This window comes from Chelon labrosus, assembly GCF_963514085.1.
Source record: "Chelon labrosus genome assembly, chromosome: 18".
Classification (NCBI taxonomy): Eukaryota; Metazoa; Chordata; class Actinopteri; order Mugiliformes; family Mugilidae; genus Chelon; species Chelon labrosus.
In genome coordinates, this window is record NC_140351.1 from 14,153,957 (window position 1) to 14,178,729 (window position 24,773).

Genomic DNA, 24,773 nt, shown 5'->3' on the forward strand with positions numbered 1-24,773 from the left:
TCCTAAAAGTATAACTTCGTGATATGGCTTCCAGAATTTATAAGTTGAGTTTCATGTGCTGTATTTTTCTGCGGCACTGAGAATTATATCTGATAATAGGCTGTATCCGAGCACACAAAGACAAGTACAGCTTGTGTCTTTTGGAGCAAATCTATTCCACAAACAACGACAGAATAAAACAAAACATAAAACAGGTAAGACGCAAACTCTCTTCATTTTAGTATTTTTCTCTATCCGGACGTCGCTCATGAAGAACAGCTGACAGTTAACCTCTCAGCCCACCATGGAGGTCTCGCTGCATAACCCGCCTCCTCTGCAGCTGCTTGTGTAACAAAAGGAAAAGACAGGATATGGTGCAGCAGCTCCACCTAGTGAGGGGCAAACGAATTACAGTGAAACCAATGAAACTGACGCGTCTCGCTGTTTGGTAACAGGTTCAGTCATTTACCTCTGAAAAGTCGTTCATCTCAGCTTTCTTTATAGCCGACTCCGCCATCCAGTTCCTCAGCACGTATCTAGGATTTATATCTGTAAAATATTTAGAGCAATCAGATGACGATCTATCAGTTTCTCTCATTATCACATGACAAAAATAAGGCTTACCTTTCATCCTGCGCTGACGATCCAAGTCACTATCATTCTGCTGTCTGAACAGAAAACAATAAAAATGACTTACACTAGTTAATTATGAATATCAAGCTTGTGCTACCATATAAAGTAGTAATGTTGATATTATGTGTTTTTGCTTACCTACTGAGGCGGAGCAGGTACATATCGAGCCATTCAGAAAACTGCTTGTGTGATGACAGATCAGCAAGAGCCCACATCTGATAGTGAGGAGACAAAATTTAATAAAATCTTTAGAAAAATGTGCCTGACTGAAAACTAGCCACGGGACCGTACCTGTGCGAAGTGGTTGCTGTGAAGCTGCTCGGCCGAAGCTTCACTGAGCTGTCTGAAGGTCATGGTGAAGTCTGACTGCGTGTCCTCCATCATCTGGGACGATAAACGCAAATATAGTGACAGTGGAAAAAATGCAGTTACAGATAAGCATCCATCTAAACGACTTACATCAAGAAGGAGGGCGATGAGGTACTTATCGTCCTCCTCTTCACCAAGGAGACCCAGCTTTGCTTTAAAAATCTGGTGAATCCTGAAGCAGACACACAAATAAAATTAGTATTACTGTCACAGTTTGGAAGATGCATGAAGGTGGACGCAGGGAAAAGACAGGTTAACACTTAACATAGACCTCACCTCATCTGGTAAACATCCATGTATCCTTTCAAGATGACTTTAGCCCTGAACAAACGATAAAAGGAGGTTAACAATTATATGACATAAACGTTTCTTAGATTTCAAGATTTCAATAAAAAGAGTAAAAGGCAGACAGCCTCTTTCACGTCAACAGCCTTGAAGTAATAGGTACGACACTGAAAAGCCACCTTAAAGAAACCAGATTCATGGTATTTCTGGTGTTTGTACAGGATTTTATCTAAGGACAGGACTACATATTGTATCTGAACACAGCCACAATGTGTGTCTTCCTCCAAGGTCAGTAACATTCAAGAATCCTCTGCAGAAATTAACTGTCTACATCAGAGTTGTTGCGTTTTCTGTCGCTGGACAAAAACACACAGCAGACAACTTTGTATTCTTACTGTTCCTGCTGTTTTTGTGTGAGCACAGGACTCAGGGCCACCAAGAGCTTCTCCAGGTTGAACAGGCCAACTTCTGCCTGAGCCCCTACGCTGTATCTGCCCTCATCATCAGACGTGTTCGGGACGAAATCTGAAACATCAGAGTTTAGTTTGAGAAATGGCTCGAACAGAACGTTGCTATATTTGAGATATACAGTGTCGTGCAACATTGTACACACTGGGGTTATACGAGTCCATGAAGCCAAACGGTCCATAGTCGATGGTGATCGAAAGAAGACTGAAGTTGTCAGTGTTGCAAACACCTGTTGTGATTAAAAATATTGATCTCAGTATCAGCAGAGTGATGGCATGAAGTGTGTCATGAAACCAGAGCAGCTTCTCACCGTGTGCAAAACCAACAGACATCCACCGAGCAATCAGATGTGCCGTTTCATTCACAACCGTGGAATAAAACACCTGCAAAGACAACACAATAATTATTTACTCTCCAATAGTTATTTTCAACACATTTTCTTCCCCAGACTCACCAAATATTTGTGGGGGTCGTCCACACTCACAAAAGAAAAATGTTCATCGATCATAAAATTCAGCAGCTTTCTGAAATAAACATGGCAATGAAATTGTTAGAAAACAGGAGGCTGATAAGAAAATCAGAAAGGCCGGATTACGAACAAAAACTGATCATGTGACCATTCTCACCTCAGAAGATCTATTTCTCCGCTTTGAGATAATATTTCTAATGATCCAATGCGAAACCATGATTTGGCCACTCGGAGAACAACGGCTCCTGAGGAAGAAAACAAAAACATTTAAATGGTGGAAAACATTTTGTAAGATAAGTATAAAAAGGCAGTTATCTAACAGCATGAAATATTGTTGTATGACTGCTCTGTACCTCTCTCTTTTTTCACATTTCCATTGTAGAACTGGTCTCTTAACACCGGCTCCTCACTTACTATTAAACTAAAACAAATCATGAAATTAATAAGAGAAACACTTGACATCAGAATATAATGTAAGGAACCTGGATCATGGATTCTTCTTAAACATGTCTACCATTTTATTTTCCTTTAACACACTTCCAAATGCGAGATAAGATAAGAAATGAAGTCCGTTTTTTTGCCTTTGTTTCTCTGTCATTCTCACCTGGCAGCCCTGCTGGTGGGAACGCCCAGGAAATACATGGCCTCACTGCACAGGAACTCCCTGACAGAAGAGCGTATAACGGCTCGACCATCTCCGGACCTGCAGAGGAAGTAAAGCCATAACGTTTCTTACACAATCTGTGAGGAATGCAAGATTCAAAAACGAAATGTCATTTCAGTTTGATTTATAACAAAAAAAGACATTGCTTGGGATTTTTCCATGACAACATAAAAAGACTAAAAGAAACACACCTTGAATATGGAGTTTTCCCAGAACCTTTGAGCTGCAGTTCCCATATTTCCCCCTTCCTGCAGTATGAAATTATACAATTACAAGGAAAATATAATGGTGCGGCTTAAATATCATTTACTTAAACTTGAAACATATTTTAAAAAACTCACCTGTTTGAATATTGACCAAGTAAATGTGCTCGACCGTCACCTAGTTGACCTGCCCAGTACCCAAACTATTGGAGATAGAAACTGTCAAAATTTACTAAATTTCACATGTCACAATTTATTTACAGCATAAAATAGCCATAGGTACAAAGCAAAACATTTAAGAAGTTCATCTTTACCTGATGACCGCCGTATCTGTGAGCGAGTGGAACAGACCCTGGCAGCAGTCTGCCTCCACTCGCATAATGCAGGAAATCGTCTGACCGTGTTACAGCCACATCTAAATCTAAAATCCCCTCGATGACATCCTGTTGGGACAGTTTCTGATATATGAAACAAATCTGTCATATTCTATTGTAAAAGCTGTGACGCTGACGGTGATATCACTTGATCACCTTAGACACTGCTGCCAGTCTTAACGGGCCTTTCAGTGGGGTTGGAATGGATTTGGAAAATATGCAGTTCTTCACAGTCCGAACAAAGTTGCCATCGACCTCATCGATCGGGAATGCTTCTGAACAAAGGGTAGGAAATATTGGGGGCGTTACTGCATCTCTCTATGTTGACCTGTAGTAATACAAGAATCTCTTTTACCTATTAACCTCTTGCAGGACACTCTAAACTGATCCAGGTTGTGCATGAGGTTTGAAACATTCCACCTGGACTTGAGTGTGTGCGGTGACAGCGGGCTGTTTGATGCTGGGTCATCATGACTGTGACAGTCGGGATCAGTGCTTTGGCAGAACTCCAGGACACAGACAGGTGTGACACTCAATGCTACTACCAGAGCAAAGAGCAGTACTTTGCAGATGCTCCACATTTCCAGACAGTGCAGTTGTCTTACATGGATCTCCTCTGCAAGCAATTATGCAGCTTAAACAAATAGGATAAACTAAAAGTAGTTTTAGAAATGCTTCAATCAAAACTGTGTTTGAGTAAACCCACAATAATACGGCTACATTGAAAAGTACTTCCAAGTGTAGGTTACAAAAATATCATAAATAATGGATTAACATGGTGTTTAAATGTTGCATTTGTATGACAGTTTGTGTTACTACTTTAAACTGTTTGCTGGGGAAAAAAACTCACAAACGTGAGTAAAAAGATCACAATTTAAGTTAAAATGCCTCTAGTGCAAACAAACGACCTAGAGCTAGCTAACTGTCCTTGTGATATCATGTCAGTTTTTAAACTAACTTTAAAGCATCAAGTCAAATATGACTGAAACGAAATCTTACATTTGGCTGTAAACTCTGCGGTATTACATTAAAAACATCTAGAAATATGATAATTTATTTGAGGTTGGGTTAGTTTATTAGGAGTAATACACCAGCTGTTTTGAAAATAAATAAATCGAGCTAGCTTAGCTGTTAGCAACCTAGCTACTAGCCGCGTTCAAAACACGAATACATTTAAGATATATTTTAAAGCTTTAAAGAAAAACAACTCGTTTGCATTCACATTTGAAATTAATGCTTGATTTCAAATAAAAATAACTCCTCCATGCATCTTTCAACTTTCTTCCTACTCCACTTCCTTGTTGTGAAACGTCATCATTCCGCGCCCGGTTACAATTTTCCGGTTCCGCTACGATATATAACATGTCCTAATGCATGCCACAGCGGTAACATGGCGGGTCCGTTGTGGAGGCAGTGTGGAAGGTGGAGAACAAACTGTACGACCATGAGTTTACTTGAAACGCTGCGGCATTTCAACGTCAGGTCTGTGTCCTCCACCGCCTCCTACCTGGGCCGAGCGTCCTGGAGCTCCTTGCCACTGAATGAGGTGAGTTTGTGGAGAGAAGCAGGAAGAGACCGGCTGGGAGTGCTGTCAGGAAGGAAGGTCATACACTGCACACAGCCGAACTGTCAAACGGTCCTACTAAGCGTTAGCCCGAAGCCTCATGTGCTTCCGCAATCTCGGTTTATAGCAAGACTTTACCGTTTTTTTTCTAAAATATTCTGAATGAATAGTGACTTGTTGCAAGGTGTGTCTGCACGTGTAAAGGTCAAGACCTGCTCCTGACATTACATTAAGCTGCCTTTGACTTGGCCAGCTGTCCCCATGCTCAAGGAACTTCCTCGTCATTTACATTTTCTGTACTGCTCATTCATTCGTTTGACATTGAGACGTACGTGCGCCATTCCAGACTCCCTTGACAAAACTTTTAATTTTAGAAAATACTGGATGAGACTCGGAAAAACTCTTTAAATTGCAATGAACGACTCTAAATTGTGTATTGTATTTTAGGCTTATTTTTTAGCTTATTTATTAAATATATTCATTAATTAAAAATGCAAAAAAAATCAAAAAATCAAAAAATCAAAAGATCAAGAATTTGGGAATCAAATTCTTGATCTATAAAATACCTTTAATGTGTAAATTTTTAATTGTAGAATAAAACTGCAGATTGTTTAAACTCCCAGATTCACTAAATGAACGAATGAATGAGAGGATCTTGGTCTGATAGTGTTGTCATTTTGTAAATGGAAATTGTTGTTATTATTATTATTTTTTTTAAATACAATGTGCAACACGTATCTGATATCATTCCATTTGACTTCCAGAGGCTGCCACGGCCGTCTGCACACACACACCCAAATACTCTATCCGTTAGTTCATCTCTAACCAGGTGAGATGTGATGTGATCTTTATTTCTTGCAGTGTACAGTCACTTGTCAGTTCATTAGTGAGAATGAATGCATTCTAATATAACAGTCCTGCAATAAATCATATCTATATGGAGGTTATGGTATTGAGCATTTGTTTGAAATAACTGAGAGAGCTGTTGATTCATCTGTTTTCATTTTGGAGGCTGTAGTTTGTAGTATTATTAAATTGTATAACGGCAATAATCACACAGTCAAATTATCACCGTTCTTCCACTGTTTCAACATAAACAGAACAGTCACAAATGGACATGTAGTGCAGGACTGTTATATTAGAATGTGTTCCTTTTCACTCGTGTGCCTAATTTTTTGGCATGCAGGTGTATTTTATGATGAAAATGTTAACAAAGAGTTATTTTTCTGTCTCCCAGACACAATTCACGGTTACTGTATCCCACGCTACAGTCCTGCTGTTGCAGGACGACGCACAGCGATGCAAAGCTGAAGGACCCCTTCACGTTAGCACAGAAAGACTTGACAAGTTTATATGACGACATCAAAAAGGTGAGTGTTTAATGCAGAGACTGAACTTGTTGTGTGTCTAAATGTGAAATAACAGGGATGTGCCACTAGGCTTGTTGTACTATTTGACAGAAAGTGATTTTAGCTTATAGATGATCTTGTCAGAATAACAAACAGAGTTGATCATGGTGGACTTTTCTTCGCAGGAGCTGTTTGTATCCAAAGACGAGCTGAAGTTTCTGTGTGACTACTACTTCGATGGCAAAGGCAAAGCTATCCGACCAATGATTGTTGTCCTGATGGCCCGCGCCCTGAACATCCACAGCAACAGAGCCGGGTAAAAAAAAAAAAAAAAAAGATCACTTTTCACCGGTTGCCCCGCAGGTGAACTGTGACTGAGACAACAGTCGCCGCACCTCCCGATAAATCTTTTATAGATTATTTTATGAAGCATAATCTAGGGTTTTATTTCATCCGGCTTCCTGCAATCTGTCGTCCGTTGTAGAGATTTGCTCCCGGGGCAGAAGGCCATCGCTATGATCACCGAAATGATTCACACTGCCAGCCTGGTGCACGATGACGTAATAGATGGATCAGATAAGCGAAGGGGGAAGAGAACGATTAATGAAGTGTGGGGTGAAAGAAAGGTAAGCCAAATACAATCTACTTCCTCATACTTTCCTTTTATTGTCTTCAGTGTGATTCTTATTTGCGTCCTCTCTTCCAGGCTATCTTAGTCGGAGATTTCATCCTCTCTGCTGCCTCGATGGCTCTGGCTCGTATCGGTAACATCACAGTGGTGAAAGTCTTATCCCAGGTGATCGAGGATCTTGTGCGAGGTACAGTACAACGCTAAAACACACACACACACACACTCGCTCACAGTTGATGCCGTAACTCCTAGAATAATCCAATTAACAAACGGTGTCGTCCTTCCAGGTGAATTCATGCAGCTGGGCTCCAAGGAGAACGAGAACGAGCGATTCAAGCACTACCTTGAGAAAACCTTCAAGAAGACAGCGAGTCTCATTGCACACAGTTGTAAAGCAGTATGTACGTTCTGTCTGAACAAGAAACAGAACAGAGATGGAGTAAAGCTTCGGCTTCTACGCGTAATGTTTCTTTGTTGACTGTCTGCTCTCTTTCATTTAAGGTATCTATTCTGGTGAACTCTGATCCCGAAGTTCATGAAATAGCCTACCAGTACGGGAGAAACGTCGGCATCGCTTTTCAGGTAGAGTAATTTCAGATTTAGCTGCTTCCTCTAGAGTTTGATAAGTGAAGCTCCAAGAATAGATGAGTAGGAAGATTATCACTGTACTTTTTTTTATATTATAATAATAATCTTCTCTTCTTTTGCTCTGTAGCTGGTGGATGACGTTTTGGACTTCACAACTGGAGCCAGTCAGTTGGGGAAGCCTTCCGCTGCCGATCTGAAACTCGGTTTGGCCACCGGGCCCGTCCTGTTCGCTTGTCAACAGGTAAAACCAAGTACTCAGATAAACCAACTCAAATCTCCAGTTGAAGTTACCTGAACATGACGACATCAGTGTCTACAGTCAGATTGTGCCTTTCTGTTTTTTTCTTAGTTTCCTGAGCTTCATGCAATGATCATGAGACGTTTCAGCTCCAAAGGAGACGTAGATCGAGCCTGGCAGTACGTCCTTCAGGTACGACCAAGAATGCTTTGTAAAAATATTTGTACGTTCTGAAATATTTCATCAATTAAATGTGAGGTTGTCCTGAAAAAGTATCAGGAAAAAATGAAGACGGGCTTAATGTTAATGAGTGAATATTGTTGTCATGTAGACATTGTGTGACCAAAACCTCAGCTGAAGATATTAAAATCTCATCTAAAGTCACTTCAGAGAAGTATTTTTGCACTAGTTTGTGAATTTTTGGTAATTCAATAAATCAAAAGCTTAAATCTCTCATTTAGAAAAGTATTCAGACTTGAATCAGTACTTTACTGAATCCCCTGTGGGAGAAATCTCTGCAAGCTTTGCATACCTTGATTTGAGCAGCCTTGTTCAGATTGGACTGTCGCCTTCAGGTCTCTCCTCAGATTGTTTTGTGGACTCTGCCTTTAGTGTTGTTTAATACATATACCTCAGGTCATTGTTGTGCTGAAAACTGAAGTATCTCTCTGCTCCTGCCCATCAGAAGCAGCTGATCTTATGATAGCTACCACTGTAGGGAAGAAGCTGTGTTTTATGAAAGAGAAGAAGAGCGCTATTGGTGGAAAACAAGACAGAAAGAAAGAAATGCTCAGTGAACTGTGGTCTTGTTTCAGAGCGATGGCGTGCAGCAGACCAGCTTCCTGGCCCAGCGCTACTGTCAAGAAGCCATCAGACAGATCAGCATGCTGCGGCCGTCCCCGGAGAGAGACGCCCTCATCAGGCTCACCGAGATGGTTCTCACCAGGGACAAGTGAAGCTCCTCTGCCAGGATCCTCTTCAGGCAGCTACCCGTGGGGGAAAAAGCGACTCACCCCGGCGCCCTGGAGCGTCCGTGGCAGGACAGGGCCGTGCAAAAATCAAAACGGTGAGAGGAGCGATGAGGACTTTGGTTTGGAAGGACCCCTGCAGCTGGTTTTTAGCGTCAACACTAAATGAATCTGGCAGCGTGCAGGAGTCTCCCTGAACTGATTGTCGTTTCATGGCTCCCTCAGCCGCTCCCAGAAATGTACACAAGGGTGAGTCGCTTTAAAAAAAAAAAAAAAAAATGCTTTGACAAATATTTACACTTTTGTTTTTAGCGCAAACCGTTGTGATTCCAAGTTCACAAAAATCACAGCGATGATTTGGAAATGAATTCAGAGCTTAAATTAACTAAAGAAAACTTCAGACCTTCACTACATACAGTACTGTAACTGCAACAGCCTGCCGTGCCTCGAACTAGCCGACTGTGATGGAACACAGTTTGTTACACGCTAGTCCTGAGCTGCGGCGGCGTTGCAGAATCTGCTATTCCAAGTGAAATGGAAGATGTGTCATCGTTGTTGTGTTTGTTCGGATCCGTCCGCACATCAGAGGCCAAACAGTCCCGTGTCTCCGTCTGTAAAATGTTAAGAGGCCACTCCTGTAATGCAAAGTGTCCTGTAACAACCAAGGCCTTAACATCTCCAACGACTGTGTGCTCAATAAACCAACTGTTGACTTTTTGTTTTTTTTATTTAAAGCCTTCTCGTCTCATTCCTGCGTTCAAAGTGACGACACGTGCGTGTTGTACATAGAATTGTTTATTATAAAAGACTGTACATTAATTTTTCAATCAACATATTATATATATACAAATGAAGGGAAGATTTTTAATATTTCTAACTATTATATTGAGCCGGAACACTTTAAATGAAACTGGGCCAAATATCAAGGCATTAGCTGCAGGTAATGTGTTAAAAAAAAAAAAAAAAATGATGTTTTAGGGCCAACACACAAAAAAAAATACAATGTTGTCGATGTGATTTCCAGACCTGAGTGATATCTAACGTTGGCTGATTTTTTTTTTTACTTGAGCTATGGTAGTATGTACACCTGTTTCTAGCATTCAACGCGGCCCTTGAACAGAGCGGGCCGTTGTCGCTACGAGGAGGTATTAGAGTTGTTCATTGGTCTACGTTACTACATCTGAATTGTCACATGGCAGTGTCAGGCCAGTCTAATGATCACTGCGCGCCTATCAGAACGGTAGTCCATTATTGCAAGTTACCAACGGGTCCTGCGTGGGTTAGTTAAGAATGAACAGTGATGTGACGCGGTCTTAAAATGGAATGTGTTCTCTCGGTAGGAGCAGATCTGAATGCGTTAAAAAAAAAAAAAAAAAAAAAGGGCTGTTTGACTTTTGAAGGTAGGGACACACCAAGCGGAAAGAAGGCCGACTGCGACGTCTGAGCCAAAAGGTCGAGCTGGCCTCTCTTGAATCATGCTGAGCGGTTGTTCTACACTTTATCCAGTCAACATGGATCATATCGTGGTGAAAATATGCCTGTATTTTAAAGTTCACATTAGATAAAAATCTATACAGCCTTTGAACTTTGCTTGCTTTGTTTCCTTCTGGTTTTCATGAGCGATCTGTGTGACGGACTAGTGGGACACACTAGAAAAACTAGAGTCGCAGACCGACCGTCGGCTTGGTGTGTCAAGGAGGAGAAAGACTGAGCTTGTGGGAAATCCTGCAATGTACTTCAGAGTCTAAAAAAAAAAAAAAAAAGTTCAGTGATTTCTTTCAGCAGTGTAATAAAAAAAAATAAAGGTGAATACATTTACAACATAATGGAAGCATAATGGCAGTAAACTTAAAGATTACATTATATCTCAAAAAGATTTGCATGCTGTTAACGCCAAGATTGAAATACCATTTACAGTATTTGAATTTGTAAAATATCGACAGGCCGTCTGTGTTTATTTCCCGCGTGGAGCTGGGGAATCATAATCGACATTCAGTGAATTTACATTACGGAGCGGCTGCAGCTCACGGTGCAGACAGCCCGACCGTACGAACTAGAGTTTAAATGTTCTGTCAAACCTAACACTAGCCCGTCTGAGCAGTCCAATCCTGTGGAAATCTCATCTTTACATATTCCATAAATGTCCCCCACCCGTCCTTATAACACCAAAATAAACTAAATAGATATTACTTTTCATTTATTTGCAATCATTAAGGGAAGGAACATTCTGTCATATCAAAAAAAGGGGATCATACAGTTATGTCTATTTGTCTCAGGATTCAGATTGCTGCTGTCAGTCTCTCAGTGGATTATGATATGACTGAATAAATAAACTACTTTTGTTTTTTTTTGTTTTTTGTTTTTTACCGGCGTCCCTTCAGTCGGCGTAGTGCATGATGGACTCTACGTAGTTGCCGGGGAACAGGCCGGTGACGCCGTTGCACACGCCCTCGAACCAGCCGTCGTCGTTCTTCTTGACGACGTAAATGATCGCCCCCTCCATGAAGGACAGCTCGTCGTCCTTGTCCCTGGTGTAGTCGTAGATGGCCACCACTGTGAACAGGAGGGGGAGATGTGAGCAGGAGGTCGGCGGGTCAAGTGCGTTTTTGTCTTACGCTGTGGGGCACCGAGCGAACCTTTCTCCACGTAGTTCTTGGGGGCCCACTGTGGGTCCCCGTCGGCGTAGGGGTCGTTGTAGTGTACGACGGCGGCGTCCTCCTCCTCGTAGTCCACCGGGGGAGGCGGCGGAGGCGGGGGAGAGTCGTCGAACATGGGCAAGTCGTCCGGGGGAGGCGGCGGAGGAGGAGTCGGAGTATCTGCAACTGTCGAGCGAACACGCGTTTAGAGGGGGATTCGTGAAGTTACAAAGAGCCTGGTGAGGGGAAGGGGGGCGGCGGCAGAATCATGCAGGGTTATAAATGATGTAGACATGCAGAGGAGGAGTGTGTATAAACTGCTCATCAAGCAGGCTGCTTAACAGGATGATTATATTGTAGGTTTTATGCTCTTAAGTGGTTTGTGCTCCTCCTGATGTGGCTATGACTAAGCATCCAGGCATGCACATAGAGTAAACAGGCAATTTATGAACACAATGAGTAGGACAAACTAAGTCATGCTATTAAAGTAGGTTTAGAAGGCTATAAAAATGGTGTATAACGCTACATCGATCAGCCGTAACATTACGATCAACTTGCTGGGCTTTCTCAGCTGGAGATTTCATAGGTCTCCCTTTTACCCCCATAAAAGTCCCGATCTCTTGGGGCAAGACTTTACAAGGTGTGCTGCCTTTTCTGGCACAAAGCGGACAGCAGCAGATCCTTTAAGTCCTGCAAGCTGCGAGGTGGATCGGACTTGTTTGTCCAAGCACGTCCCACAGACGCTCGGCTAGATTGAGATCTGGGGAACGCGGAGGCCAGTGAGGCTTTCACCGGTTCACCCCTTTTCCATCCTTGGGACAGTTTTGATAGGCACAGACTACTACTGCAGACCCGGGAAACCTCAGATGAGCTGCAGATGCTCGCCATAACAATTTAGCCTTTTTCCAAAGTCACTCAAATCGTTTTTTCCTGCTTCTGACATCAACTTTGAGGACAAAATGTTCACTTGCTGCCTCATGCATCCCACCCACAAACATGTGCCATATTATAACAAGATAACCTAGTCACCTGTCAGTGGTCATACTGTTATGGCCGAATGCCTCAAAGTTTACTCTTTAATAAATGACTGTAATGCAGGGTTTGTACCAGCAGGGGGAAGCAAAGAGTCCCATCATCCTATGTGGTGACCTTTGGCACTCTCCCCACCGAACATTACTATTCACCTCACCTCAACCCTGCAACGCTTCAAATAAATCCTGCACACCTACCACCAGGCAAGAGATCAATCCAGAGACTATGTATTATACCCCTGGGTAAATGATGAATGGATTCTAGCGAAACACACACAATGTTTGACTGTTCTTTGCTGGAAGAGTTTGGTATTAATTGGTCTCAACAGGCCGACTACAAGAGGGTGAACGAGCACCAATGCATGCTGGGTGTTCTGGAAACGGGAACAGTTGGCACAGACAAGAAGGGAAGTGCTTGTGTGTCTTTCAGCCTCTTCACTTACTGCTCTCCTGCATCCTGGCCACAAAGCCAGTCAGAGGTATCTGTGGAGTCAGCTGGGGCATGGGGGGAGGAGGAGGAGCGATAGACACTGAAAGCCAGCGGAGAAAGAAAAGAAAAAAGAAAAAAGAAAAAGGGGAAGGCAGAAAAAGAAAGTGAGCAACGGAGAGAAAGAAGAAAAAAAAAAAAGAAACAGAAAAAGCCCATCAGTTCACCAAGAATGTGCAGGAGACAGAGCAAACCCAAGCAAACACGACACGCAAAACACACCGCAAGAAACTGTGAGCTCGTCTAGTGTAAGGAGTTAAGTGCAACACGTCAAACACCGAGTGAAAAGTTCAGTGATGAAAATTTCACGTGAGATTTCACGTGGTATCTAGGGATCACGGGGGCCAGAGGATAAACAGAGGATTATGTTTGATTTGTGTCAATCAGACAGGTCCTACTCTTAAAAAAAAAAAAGTAAGTGTCGCCAACAGCCAGAAGAGGGCGCTGTTAGCACTGAATGTCTCTCACCCTTAAACTCAAGTCACAAGGAAAGCTGTGGAGCTCCCTTCGGATCTGTTGTAGCTGCATCTACAGAGACTTACTCGACATTTTTTTTTTTTTTTTTTTACTTTTCCCAGATAATCTGATCAATCCCAAATCATGGGTGATCTACACCTGCAAAGAATATATGAATATTTGATCTGCAGCTGGAAAAACGCATGCAATGCAAGAAACACTCTGCACAGTGATCGGTATGTGATCTGTCACATCTGGAGGTGGTATGGCTTGCATTATGGTCTGATCTAAGCTAGGTGTACATGCAGTCCATACAGTGTGGCCACTCCCTGCTATCTCAAACTGCAAAAATCGCGCCCGCTACTTTTCTTGACTCTAAACTGCATACTGAGATCATGATATGGGTTTGGTATGGATTTAACTGAAGATTATCTAGGTCATGCTAGATCTGACACAACAAAGCTAAAACAAAGACAGCTACTTGTCTGAGTTTCCTTGATGTTTCACCGCTGACATCATGTGTCTGGAGTTTCTGGCTGCTGGAGTACCACTCATTGTGCATAAACAGGACACCACCCGGGTTAGTCTGAGCAATTTCCCCGGGTATCTGGTCATTAACAGAGCCGAGTCATGCGATTTTGAAGTGTGAGCCGTCCACAGATGTACCTAACAAACACCTCAACTCTCCACCAAGGCACTGAGAAATGAAGAGGCCAGTTGGGGCGAGCGGAGAAACGTCTGCAAGAAAACTCAACGAATGCGGCCGCCTTTGTCTTAGTTTTGTTTGCCGTTCGATTTAGCTGATGGCTCATCAATACTTGGAAACCAAACCCACGTGACGACCAGAAATACGCTGACAGGTGAACTTTGAGCACGCTTTTGTGCACCGTTAATCGACATCGACTGTCTGCATTTTATCTGCCTGAGAATCCGAGGACGACGCCTTCCGCATCGATGCTAAAGACATCTCCCAGGAAAAAAGAAAAATCCTCAGACTTAACAGAAAAGTCAATGATTCTGACAAGAATACAAGCCTGACCTTCAGAAAAGCAGTGACTCACTTCTAGATATGAAACACTGTGCTGTGACTACAGGGGCTCTTTTAGTTTGTGTCTGTGCATGATTAAGAGAAATGTGAGGCTTTGTGCTGCAGTGACAGTTCAGGATCTATAAAGCAGGTTGGAGCTGGAGACAGAAGCGCCTTACTTGAGTTCTGGCCATAACCAGGAGTGCCTCCATTAATATGAGGCTGCTGCTGCTGCTGCTGCTGCTGTTGTTGCTGCTGTTGCTGCTGCTGCTGCTGCTGCTGCAGTTGTTGCTGCTGTTGCAAGGAGAACTGCGAAGTGACCGACGGCGCCCGGCGGTAGGTGCCCGTGGCCGAAACCATAGAGATAGAGGAGTTGGAGGGGTTGTGCCGCGAAATCTGCCGCGAGATGGTTCCAAACTGGGACATTGGAGCGGGGCCCAGACCAGGCCCAGGGGCCACCGCTAGAAACACCCAAAGACGGGGAGAGAAGAGAGGAAAGAGCGAAGAGAGGGAGGGAGGGAGGTTAGACAGAGGAGACGGGATGATGAGAAAGGGGGGAGAGACCGAGCAAAACGTGAATCACTTGAAACACCGTAAAGGTTTATTTTAGTCGCCGATTAGAACCCCACACTTTATGAAAGTCGGAGGAAGCAGATGAGCTCAGGGAGGCAACACAAGTTGTTAAATGCACATATTTCACGAGTCCCGTGAAGTCGTTTGATTAAACCTCGCACATGTTTGGAAAAATAGCGAAGGAAAACTGCAGAGAAAAATTCAGAGAGGAATATTCAGCAGCAACAAAACAGACACATCCTTCAGGCTTTAACGGGCCGGGCAGCGAAAGCAGCGCTTTGGTACACCTTTGAGTAACTGCAGGTCATTTTCATGATATTGTGCACGTGTATCATTTCAAATCATCACTTCAAACAACAGCATCATTACCGCACCATAAAATATTTAAAGAGTGTAGTAGCGTGAAAGTATATGACAGACAAAACAGAGAGAAGGAGGAGGGGCTAATGTTGTTTTCTTTTCTTTTCTTTTTTTTTTGTTCTGCTTGAGCATTTCCTGTTCACATTTCTAGATAATATACAGTCTCTCAGGAGACCGTGCTCTCAGATAGGAATGGGTGGAACCAGAGGAAGAAAAAAAATCAGAGGAACACAAGCACAAACAAACTCCTCCGTATTGTCCCCGGCAGCTGAAAGATCAAGTGTACTGATGTTCAGAAAACAAAATGTGCATATTTAAAGAGATCGCCATCATCAAGATTACCGGAGTCGATTAGATACGAGAGGTGCACGGTGGTTGATAGGAATCAAACAGCTGCATGTTTATCCAGCCTTGTAAATCAAACCCAGCTTTACTCAGCGATTCAGAGTCGACGCCTCGCGTGAATTAAAGCTGCATCAGGCCATACTGAACATTTGCAGGATCTAAATGGCTGTCTGAACGCTTTGGGAGTTCATTATCCTGAAATCATGTTTGAAATTGGCTTCAAAATTAAGTGGTAGCTCACTGCTGTACTTCCTACCTGTGGTCGCAACTTCAAATGCTTAGGTCGACTAATGTTTTAGCTACTACGCTATTAGCTAATGTAAGATATATGCTGCACTTAATGGCAACTGGGAACTTAGGACTTTTATCTCTGACAAAGTTAAGACATAGAAAACACCACCAGAACTTCCTACACATTAACTAGAGTAATATATTACATATTCAAAGATCACTGCCAATCTGATAAAATAATAAAAAAGTATATTTTGCACATTTTCTCTGTTTCCTTTTACTGTTACTTCAGTTAAGTGAACCACAAGTCTGGTGATACGCATTCCTTGTTGGTAGAAAAGCAGCAATGTCGACCATATGCCGTGGTATAGTCAGATATCTGTGTATAAAGTCCTTTGTGTTTTGCAGCTAATATTAATTTGGAGGGGAAAAAAAATCTGAGGCCTGATGCAGCTCTGACCACAACCACATCTCAAAATGGAATCACATGAAACGGAAACAAGCTGTACCTGTGATGAAGTGTCAAAGTCACGCATATATAGACTACAGCGCTGCCAGTAAAACACCTCACTCTGAGGTTCTTCTCCAATTTTGGGGTTTTAAAGGTTAAGATCTTCCGTATTAATGAAGATTTTTTTGGATATTCATTTTTTATTTATTTTTTTTATAACATCCACAGCAGCTAGTTCAAATGTAAAGGATAATTTTTAGAGATTTTACTGGCAGTAATGAACTTTACAGAGCCTTACGTGACTTTGACTTCTTTATGAGCAAAAAACATCAGTGAAAAATGAAGAACTACCACCACCACCATTGAGGATTAGAATAAATGTGACTATAAAAAAAAGCCAGTGCGTAAACTCCATATCTGCAAACAGAAGCATAATGTCTGTTCACACTGCAAGCAACTAGAGAGCTGAACCAAGGCAGCTTGGCTGATGTGTTGAGGTCAACGAGTTTATTGGCTAAGGGATAAGTTGGCCACGGCAAACACTTGTGAAAAGCCAATTAGACTTCTACCTTTCTTCCTTTTCCTCTTAATGTTATTTCACTCAATGAATAATAATTTAAAGGACTAAAGATAAATGTCTCAATGATGCTGAGTGCAGCAGCTTCTACTGCTATTTTTTCTGTGCATCTATATACCGTGTATGTCTAGTCATTATTTTAATTTAAAAAAATAATTGTTGCTTGCAGTGTGCAAAAACAGACCCGCAGCACCCTTAATCGTGAATCTCCACCATGAGAAGATCACAAGAGACGTGATGATCCACCATCCGGTCAGCAGAAGCGGCAGATGCGGTCTTGGAGTTCGAGGAATCTCACCTATGGGTGGCGGTGGTGGTGCTGGGGGGGCGAGCCCGGCCATGGGAGGAGCAGCTGGAGGAGGAGGAGGAGGAGGAGGGGCCGGGGGGGCAAACCCGGCCACAGGAGGACCAGGTGGAGGAGGGGGTGGGGGAGGCGGAGGGGCTCCCGGAGGAGCGAACATGGGTGGGACTGAAAGGAGCATTTCACATTAGTGAGCGTTTAACGTCGGAGCTGGAAGCAGCGTTATGTCCTGCACTCTGTTACATAACACCATATCAGTTAACTCAAGGGCCCTTCGGGGCCGGAGGAGCGCTCCGACTCTGACAAGACGGAGCGCACTTCTTTGTGGTATGAATTGAGTGTTTCCATGGCGACCAGTTGAGAGCCTGTGCTGTGAGAGGTAAAACAGCTGCTGCATAAAACCTGAAATGCTCCCTCCTCATCTGAAGACATTTGCAAAAGTTAAACATCTCGGTGGTGTTTTTCTGGCGTAACGCAACGCTATGTGTAGCTTGGGTATGGTGTTATGTGGGCCTTAATGTTTAACAGTAAAGCAGCAGGCCTCACGCAGCTTGGCCTATTTACACAGTAGGATAGGGAATCAGCTGTGCTTAGAGACACAATGAACCTCCATAATCCCTGTCTGGTAAACATAGGCTTTGTGGAGCGTAGAACCACTATCGGCAAATAGCACGTCGCATTAACACCTTGTCAAACAATGACTTTTATGCATTTATATCTGCACGATTTCATGAAATCAACTTGAATACAGATGTTTGTTGCCCCAGATTTCTAAAACTAGATTTATTTTTGCTTTTAAATTAATTTTTTTATATAACTAGACATAGATATGCGCTCGGGACTAAAAGGTACGTAGTATTATGTACTGAGCAGAGTCTGGCTGAGGCTCACACAGGTATGTGCATTACTGTCTGTTAATGTTTAAGGAGTGCTATCTCATTTTACTCAGGTCAGGCTGATACGATTTTCTGAGGCTTTGAATAGATTTTATTATTGTCAGCGGTGAAAGAAACACCCTGAAAAGGATTAAAATACACTAGATTGCCAAAGCAACAAATGCATAACGTCCTGCACTAAATCTAAGGTCCATTGCTGTTCTAATGTCCAGTTTGTGTGGTAATTCAACTGTATGATAATTCTGGAGGATGTAGTTTATGGTGCCATTAAACAGTATTGAATTAAATACAAAAGTGTTATTTAGCCAAGCACACTGACTAAAATAAGTGTTGTCATGTGTCGGTGCAGTTCAGTAGTACTACAAACCACAGCCCCCAGTATGAAAAGTTGAATCAACAGCTCTCTCAGTAATTTGAAACAAATGTTGGATACTATAACCGTCACGAAGCTAAGATTTACTGCAGGAATGTCATATCAGAATGCATTTGTTTTCACTAGTTTTACCGTTTTATTTCACATCAGCAGTTTGGAGAAGGACTGACTGGCATGTGCTAACAGCTTACTGAAAGACAATGTCACTGTCGAGCTCACCTGGCCCAGAGTTGGGGATGGAGGGCGTAGGCACGGCGATGGGAATGCCGATCCCGCTGCTGCCGCTGTTCTCCCTGCTGCTGCTGCCCCCGCTGCTTCCACTGAGGGAGGAGAGGCACGGAAGAGAAAGAGGACATCGCTTTATTCAGGGCAAACCGCTCCGACGGCACAGCAGGTAATTCTGCAGACACGGGGACTTCGCTGCTTTTGTCCTATTTAGAAATGTAAGGCTGCGAGCTTCACATTTACTTTTAATTAATAATTTTACTGAAGAGCTGAATTGAGCTGCAATGTGACACACCCAAGTGAGCAAGACATGAGTCAACCTACTGAAGGCTTTTGCTCGTCATCAGTCAGACCATGTGAATAAGACTGAATGTTCCAGGATTAAGGGGGGTAGTTGAATTTGATTTTTTGCATGCATGCATGCACACCACCTGTAAATATCTTCAGATCCTCTATTCGCCCACAAACACTAATTATTCCACAATGTGGTTTGTAATCACTAATATTATGCCTTACCTTTGGCACATTACTGAATACAGGTGAATCAGAGGCTAATATTAGCTTGGTTGAACGTGATACTGTATGTATCAATAACTATCTAATCTAACTGTTCATGCTGTATTTTTAGTGAATGAACAAACAGGAAGAAAGAAACAAATGTACAACCAACAGTTCAACATGGATTCGAGGTACAATGCACCAAAGTGTAGCCGCAGATAAAGGTGCTGCCAATGTAGCAAGCACACGTTTATAAATGAAGTGCTAGCTGATGAAAAGACAATTTTACTGAATCATCACAAGTTCTTCCATCTTCTGGAAACCCACGTTCACATGTGGCGGTTATTGCTTCAAGTGTCGGATGTCAAATTGGACCATCATGTGTGAATTGGTTTTCGCATAGGACAGTTTTGTATGTATAAATGTAAAAACTTTAATGAGCAAAACAAAATATCTGCAGTTTTGAAAAACGTAAATATACCAGTTTACAAATGTAATTTCATCATGAATTCAATAGCTTAGCTCTGGTTTGTAATTTTCAGGCATGATTTCTGCTCAGGAACCTTTTTGGAGTGAACAAGTTATCTACTAATCCCAAGAAATAATCCAGTCATTAATAATGACATTATCTTCTAGCTGCTCCTCTAATCAATCTCATTCTATCAGAGTAGATGATGGACTGTCTGATATTTCGATCATCCTATTCTACAAAAGCATCATATATCATACAGCAGCTTCTATTGTGAAACGAATCATATTAAACTTCCTGGCAGTATTGGATTTTGTCAGTCGGTACTGCCCAGAACTAGCCCGGCAGGATATAGGGCATGTGAATGCAGTTTGTATGTCAGCTCTGTGCTGGCCTGTATATGTAAGCGCTGTTTCACCCTGTGTTTGACCCCGGGGCTTGTAGATCAATGGCCCGGCCAACTAAATCCCCCCCCTCCCACTCTCTCGCCTCTCTCTCTCTCTTTCAGGCTGGCCTTGATCCTCCTTTCTACTCCAACCCCTCGTCCCACCTCGCCTTTTTTTCTGCTTCTTTCATCTCTGCATTTCAACTGATCCACTCTACCTCTCACCCCTAGCCATCCCTCGACCTCTTTCTCTCATCTCTTCATCGCCTGTAAAGTGATTCCCCATTCGCCCCCCACCCCTCCATCTCCTGTTATTCCTTCCATCCCACTGAACCCTGACTAGCTCCCACCTCCCCCATATCTCTTTATCCCCTTTTCCCATCATCCCCCTCTACCCTCTCCTCCCCTCAGATCCATGTCAGTCGAGCCCTGGGGCTCTCCGGGCACAAACAGCAGGGGTTACCCCACTGAAGGATGACGGTGTCTGCGGGGAACAATATCATGTCATCCCTCTTGTGAAGTGAACGCCATATTTCAACCCCCTATCTGCGTATTGTGGTTTCATCCATTCTAATCCCTCTCTAACTTACTCGTTCCTTCGCTAACCCATTTATCTCTTAAACCCCGCTTTTGCTTTCCCCGCCCTTCTTCTTCGTTTCAGAACGATCTGAAATAAAAAGCAGTCAGCTCCATATCTGCTGCTCCACCTTCCTGCCTGCCTCGTTCATTCAGCCTATACTTAACTCAGAACACTGTTTATAAATCAGCCGTCTGTGACAGACAGCTAGGCTTAAAAAAAAAAAAAGTTCCAGCTCACTTGTTCATAGCTGACAAAAAACGCTGGAGCCAATGAAAAGAGAGTGTTCCCTGTGGAAATGAACGTGCGCTGCCTAGGCACTGTGGTATGATATAACTTAATGTAGATGGGGAAAAAAAGACTTCCAAAGTGGCCCAGAGCAAACTCTAGAGTGGCAAACATCGGAGGCTTCCTGTTCGCAAAAAAATTAAAGTTGCTGTTGAGGATTTAGATGTGCATAAATAGCCTGAAGCACATAAATAGAAGAAAATGAACCAATCTCACCCAATAAGAAACAAGATTACAGCTCAAGGCTGTTCCTCCAAAGTAGGGGTATGAAAAAAGTTCAAATCCAACAGTTTCAGAAGGCAAAATCTTTCACACAGATCCTTTTGGGTGACATCTGGTTCACAAATTAAACAGAACTGGTAAATGATTAGAATTTTTTGATGACTCATTCTGCACTTTGGGGCGTATACTAATTTCCCGTCCAATGACAAGTCCTTCCCTTCCCCCATGTTTCTACTACATTAGCAGCACTTCCTGTTTTGACTCTCGCCTCAGATGTGTATTAGAGGCGCCTGCTCAGGCTATTGTAGCTGACAAAGCAAAGTGGGCTTTTTGAGTGGATGAATGGCCTACTAAGCTTTGTTTTAACAGGAAATGTAAATATATGCACCTGAAATAACACTCTGCTAGCCATTTCACGAGGCTCGGTCAGAATGGAAAATTTGTTTAAATGTTGTTGTAGAGATAGTTGGATTTAGTAATTATTTCTGAAATAGCCTACTGAGCCCATTGCAGTAAACCTTGTGTATTCTGACTGCAAATTTTTGTAAAGGTCACAAAGGAAGTAAAATTATGGATTTTGGTGCATCCTGCATCCACAGAGCCATCTTTAATTAATGCATCGTGTTCAGTTGGGATAAATGAAGCAGAAGTCCAACCTTAAAACTAATTTTCATTACGGTGATTCTGCAGTGACTGCAATAAGTGTGTTTTCTTGAAACAATAATCCCTGCATGTGGCAATGTAATCTTTCACATGCCATATTGGCAGGGAACCTGCAGCAAACAGATGCTTATATTGAATTTAGACCTGAAGATGACAAAGACTGATGAGCTGAATAAGCACAGCCGACTTCAAGCTGGTATAATCCAATAGTGATGCCACAGCAATATCAGCTGATGCTGGCCTTGAGGACAGCATCAGTGTGTTAAAGGGACATCAGGGGCGGCTTTAACCCAGAGATCAGTATCAGTGATGGTGAGTAGACAAAAGCTATGTAAATATGTTTTGTTGCCGCTCCACTTCCTCTAAAGTGTTGCTAGGACTTCAGTTTGAACAGAAAACACGGTGAAAAATGACTCTGAACGAGCAGCTGTGCCAAAACATACATGACGATGAAAGGGAAGTTGTGAGAAAAAAGTTATACAATATTTATGAGGATCACAGTCAGCATTACAGGCTTTTTAGCTAATGAGGCGACTTCAATCACTCATAACTCAAATATGACGAATGCACCACCTCCTGCTTTCTACACAGACGTTTCTGGGGAACAATCCTTGAGAGCAGCGGTGTTCAAGGGTTTTCAGCTGCAGTTTACTTTTTTTTTTTTTTGGAACAGCACTTTATATGAGAAGCTTTTACAGATATTAATATCAGAATGATTCAGACGCGGTAAGAAGCCCTCCAAGCCTTGTCAGACAAATGCTGGATTTAGTGCAGCAGAGGAGAGGATGAGGTGTGAAAGTGCTCTAAGCTGCTCAACTAAATGAAGAGATTAGAAATACCCGACCAGTGTTTTTGGAGAGATGCTTTTCACACATTATTGAAACTACATACAGTATGTTGTGTTTAGTTTAGACTTGTAGTTTGAACACTATTTCCACATCTAGCAATCTAAAAATAGGCAGGAATAAAAATCAAGTGTCTGTCTGTCTTCTATTAAAAGCTGTTGCTTCCCATTGCAGATATTAGAGGCTTTAATCTATGACTGCTTTATGAAAAATAATATGCAGAGCTTAATTGTATTGGCCTGGGGCAAGAGTGGCAAACAATATCAGAAGCCTAATAATGATTGAATGATATTACCTGCCTCTACATAAAGTTGGAAATTTGTTTTCATTTTGATCAACACTGTTCAAATGAAAGATGAATAGGAGTGGCCCTAGTAATGATCCATGGGGCACACCCTTGGGTGTTCCTTAGTTAATCTAGAAAACTAGAAGTGATACGTACTGCCTGCACACATTGCAATCTGCTTGATAGGTCATTTTTATCAGTTTGTTCTGACAGTTTGTCTATTAGAAATTCAGAGTACTTAAAAACGACTTAAAACTGTTTAACCTAGTACAGTCATTTAACATTGTTATAAATGTTATTTCTTTTCATTCGTAGTCGTTAAGAGTAACTACCTTCTGGTGCATGGTTGCTTTAATCTTGTTGCAAACCTACGCTGCTTCTTTTATTTACAGGTCATATCTACCTGTGTGTGCGTGGCCTCTGGTTGAGCGACGCCGTGCGTCCGGGGCTATGTTGGCCATGTTGGCTGCCTATCCGGGCGGGGCTCGTCATGTAGTCGTTGGGCACTGTGGGCGGCTTCACTGGCTCCAGGGTCTTGTAGGGCGTGTTGCGTCTGCAGCAGCCCAAAATTGGAAAATGAAAACCAAATAGCAATGCATCAAGGACAAGAATTACCATAATTCAGAGTAAATCTCACTATCAGAACTGTGAGGGAGTGTTCATTGGAGTGTTGTAAATCCTATCAGTTTACCCAGCTTGATGCTGTGCACTACGGGCTGGACGTGACTTCTGTTTAGGTGACTGCTGCTGTGCATCAGTGGAGGACACACTAACAGATGAAAGCTCAGACTTTTCTCTTTTCTGGATCCCTTTTCTCTAGTTTCACTTACATCAGTTTTTCATTTCTACTGCCAAAACCAAAAAAGATAAAACAATCACCACCAAACTTTAGTTAACTAACGTCCCTAGGCATTTTCAAGTACTTTCCCCACCACAAGAAGATTGTTTTCTTATTTAGTGTTTGATAATTACAGGATTACTCTTCCTTTCATGGTGACTAAAATGGAAATCTTACCCAAGTGTGCCACGCCCCGACATCGGAGGACTGGGCGGCTTCTGTGTCGGTGGATTGGTCCTCGATAGTGTTCCGCCTCTGATAGACTGATTGTTTCCATGTTGCTGTGGTTGGACAAAAAAAAACCCAAAGATGCTTATTTCATAGACAGTTAACTTCAGTCACAGTGGGTGATTACTACTCATGATAAAAAAATATCAAACGTTACAAGCTGCCCAGATTTCAGCTCTTTGGAAACATATGTAGATGTACATATTTTAGTCAGTTACCTAATCCCATTCCAGCTTGGTTACTGGGTATTTGCTGCTAATTGGAGGTTAGAAACCCGTGGGTTTTTCAATGAGGATTCTTGCAAAACATATAAGTCCCGGTTTTATCTTTTTATCAAATTACAGGATATAAGTACAGTGTTCATGTTTTTATTGGAGATACACAGTGTGTGAGCTGTCTGGGAAGCCTATACGCATTACTGCAGAACATTTAGGGACAACTACACAACACGAACAATATATGACAACATGTAAACAGTTGGTAAACAGACAGGGAGGGTGTTACAAAGCTTAAGGCTACATGTCCTTCTCTACAGGGACTACAGGTCAGTTAATGGGAAATAATATGGGAACAACAATAATTACATGTAGAGGAGTTTGCTTTGAAAGGGAGTCGAACAAATCTATCAATAATATATCATAGCAAAATGGGTCATGTGACAAGCCAGACTTACCTTGGCTTTTAACCACTTAGTGTGAGCGAAGGGGAAAAAAAACAAAAGAG

General features: G+C 42.4%; 3 protein-coding genes across 10 annotated transcripts in view; 1 reads left to right on the forward strand and 2 right to left on the reverse strand.

Moving 5' to 3' along the window:
* Window positions 1-175: 175 nt before the first annotated feature.
* On the reverse strand, window positions 176-4,934 carry LOC311503533 (protein adenylyltransferase SelO-like). The gene is made up of 20 exons (XM_084566300.1): window positions 4,888-4,934; window positions 3,800-4,060; window positions 3,601-3,719; window positions 3,385-3,513; window positions 3,209-3,273; window positions 3,059-3,115; window positions 2,808-2,906; window positions 2,557-2,624; window positions 2,361-2,448; window positions 2,189-2,258; window positions 2,045-2,117; window positions 1,880-1,963; window positions 1,662-1,791; window positions 1,258-1,302; window positions 1,072-1,153; window positions 904-996; window positions 751-827; window positions 604-647; window positions 449-528; window positions 176-368 (listed from the first exon to the last, which is right to left on the reverse strand). Exons 2-20 carry the CDS (start codon window positions 4,023-4,025, stop codon window positions 246-248), a joined length of 1,752 nt encoding a protein of 583 aa, XP_084422426.1. The 5' UTR covers window positions 4,026-4,060; window positions 4,888-4,934; the 3' UTR covers window positions 176-245.
* pdss1 (prenyl (decaprenyl) diphosphate synthase, subunit 1) lies at window positions 4,117-8,913 on the forward strand. Its single transcript, XM_084566310.1, has 11 exons — window positions 4,117-4,990; window positions 5,773-5,837; window positions 6,246-6,378; window positions 6,543-6,673; window positions 6,842-6,983; window positions 7,064-7,175; window positions 7,276-7,385; window positions 7,490-7,570; window positions 7,704-7,817; window positions 7,926-8,006; window positions 8,630-8,913. The coding sequence occupies exons 1-11, from the start codon at window positions 4,709-4,711 to the stop codon at window positions 8,768-8,770; spliced, it is 1,392 nt and encodes a 463-aa protein (XP_084422436.1). The 5' UTR covers window positions 4,117-4,708; the 3' UTR covers window positions 8,771-8,913.
* A 646-nt stretch (window positions 8,914-9,559) lies between these two features.
* Window positions 9,560-24,773, reverse strand: part of abi1a (abl-interactor 1a) — a 46,856-nt gene continuing 31,642 nt past the window's right edge. Inside the window, exons 4-13 of one of the 8 annotated variants that reach the window (XM_084566301.1) lie at window positions 24,724-24,738; window positions 24,000-24,103; window positions 23,388-23,537; window positions 18,746-18,846; window positions 17,255-17,425; window positions 14,599-14,880; window positions 12,893-12,979; window positions 11,419-11,604; window positions 11,150-11,335; window positions 9,560-10,526 (exon numbers count right to left, since the gene is read on the reverse strand). In XM_084566301.1, coding sequence (XP_084422427.1) covers window positions 11,160-11,335; window positions 11,419-11,604; window positions 12,893-12,979; window positions 14,599-14,880; window positions 17,255-17,425; window positions 18,746-18,846; window positions 23,388-23,537; window positions 24,000-24,103; window positions 24,724-24,738 — 1,272 coding nt within the window. In that variant the 3' untranslated portion in view covers window positions 9,560-10,526; window positions 11,150-11,159. Of the gene's footprint in view, window positions 11,336-11,418; window positions 11,605-12,892; window positions 12,980-14,598; window positions 14,974-17,254; window positions 17,426-18,733; window positions 18,847-23,387; window positions 23,538-23,999; window positions 24,104-24,723; window positions 24,739-24,773 lie in introns of all 8 variants that reach the window. The other 7 variants (XM_084566306.1, XM_084566308.1, XM_084566302.1 and 4 more) reach the window with 7 other exon arrangements.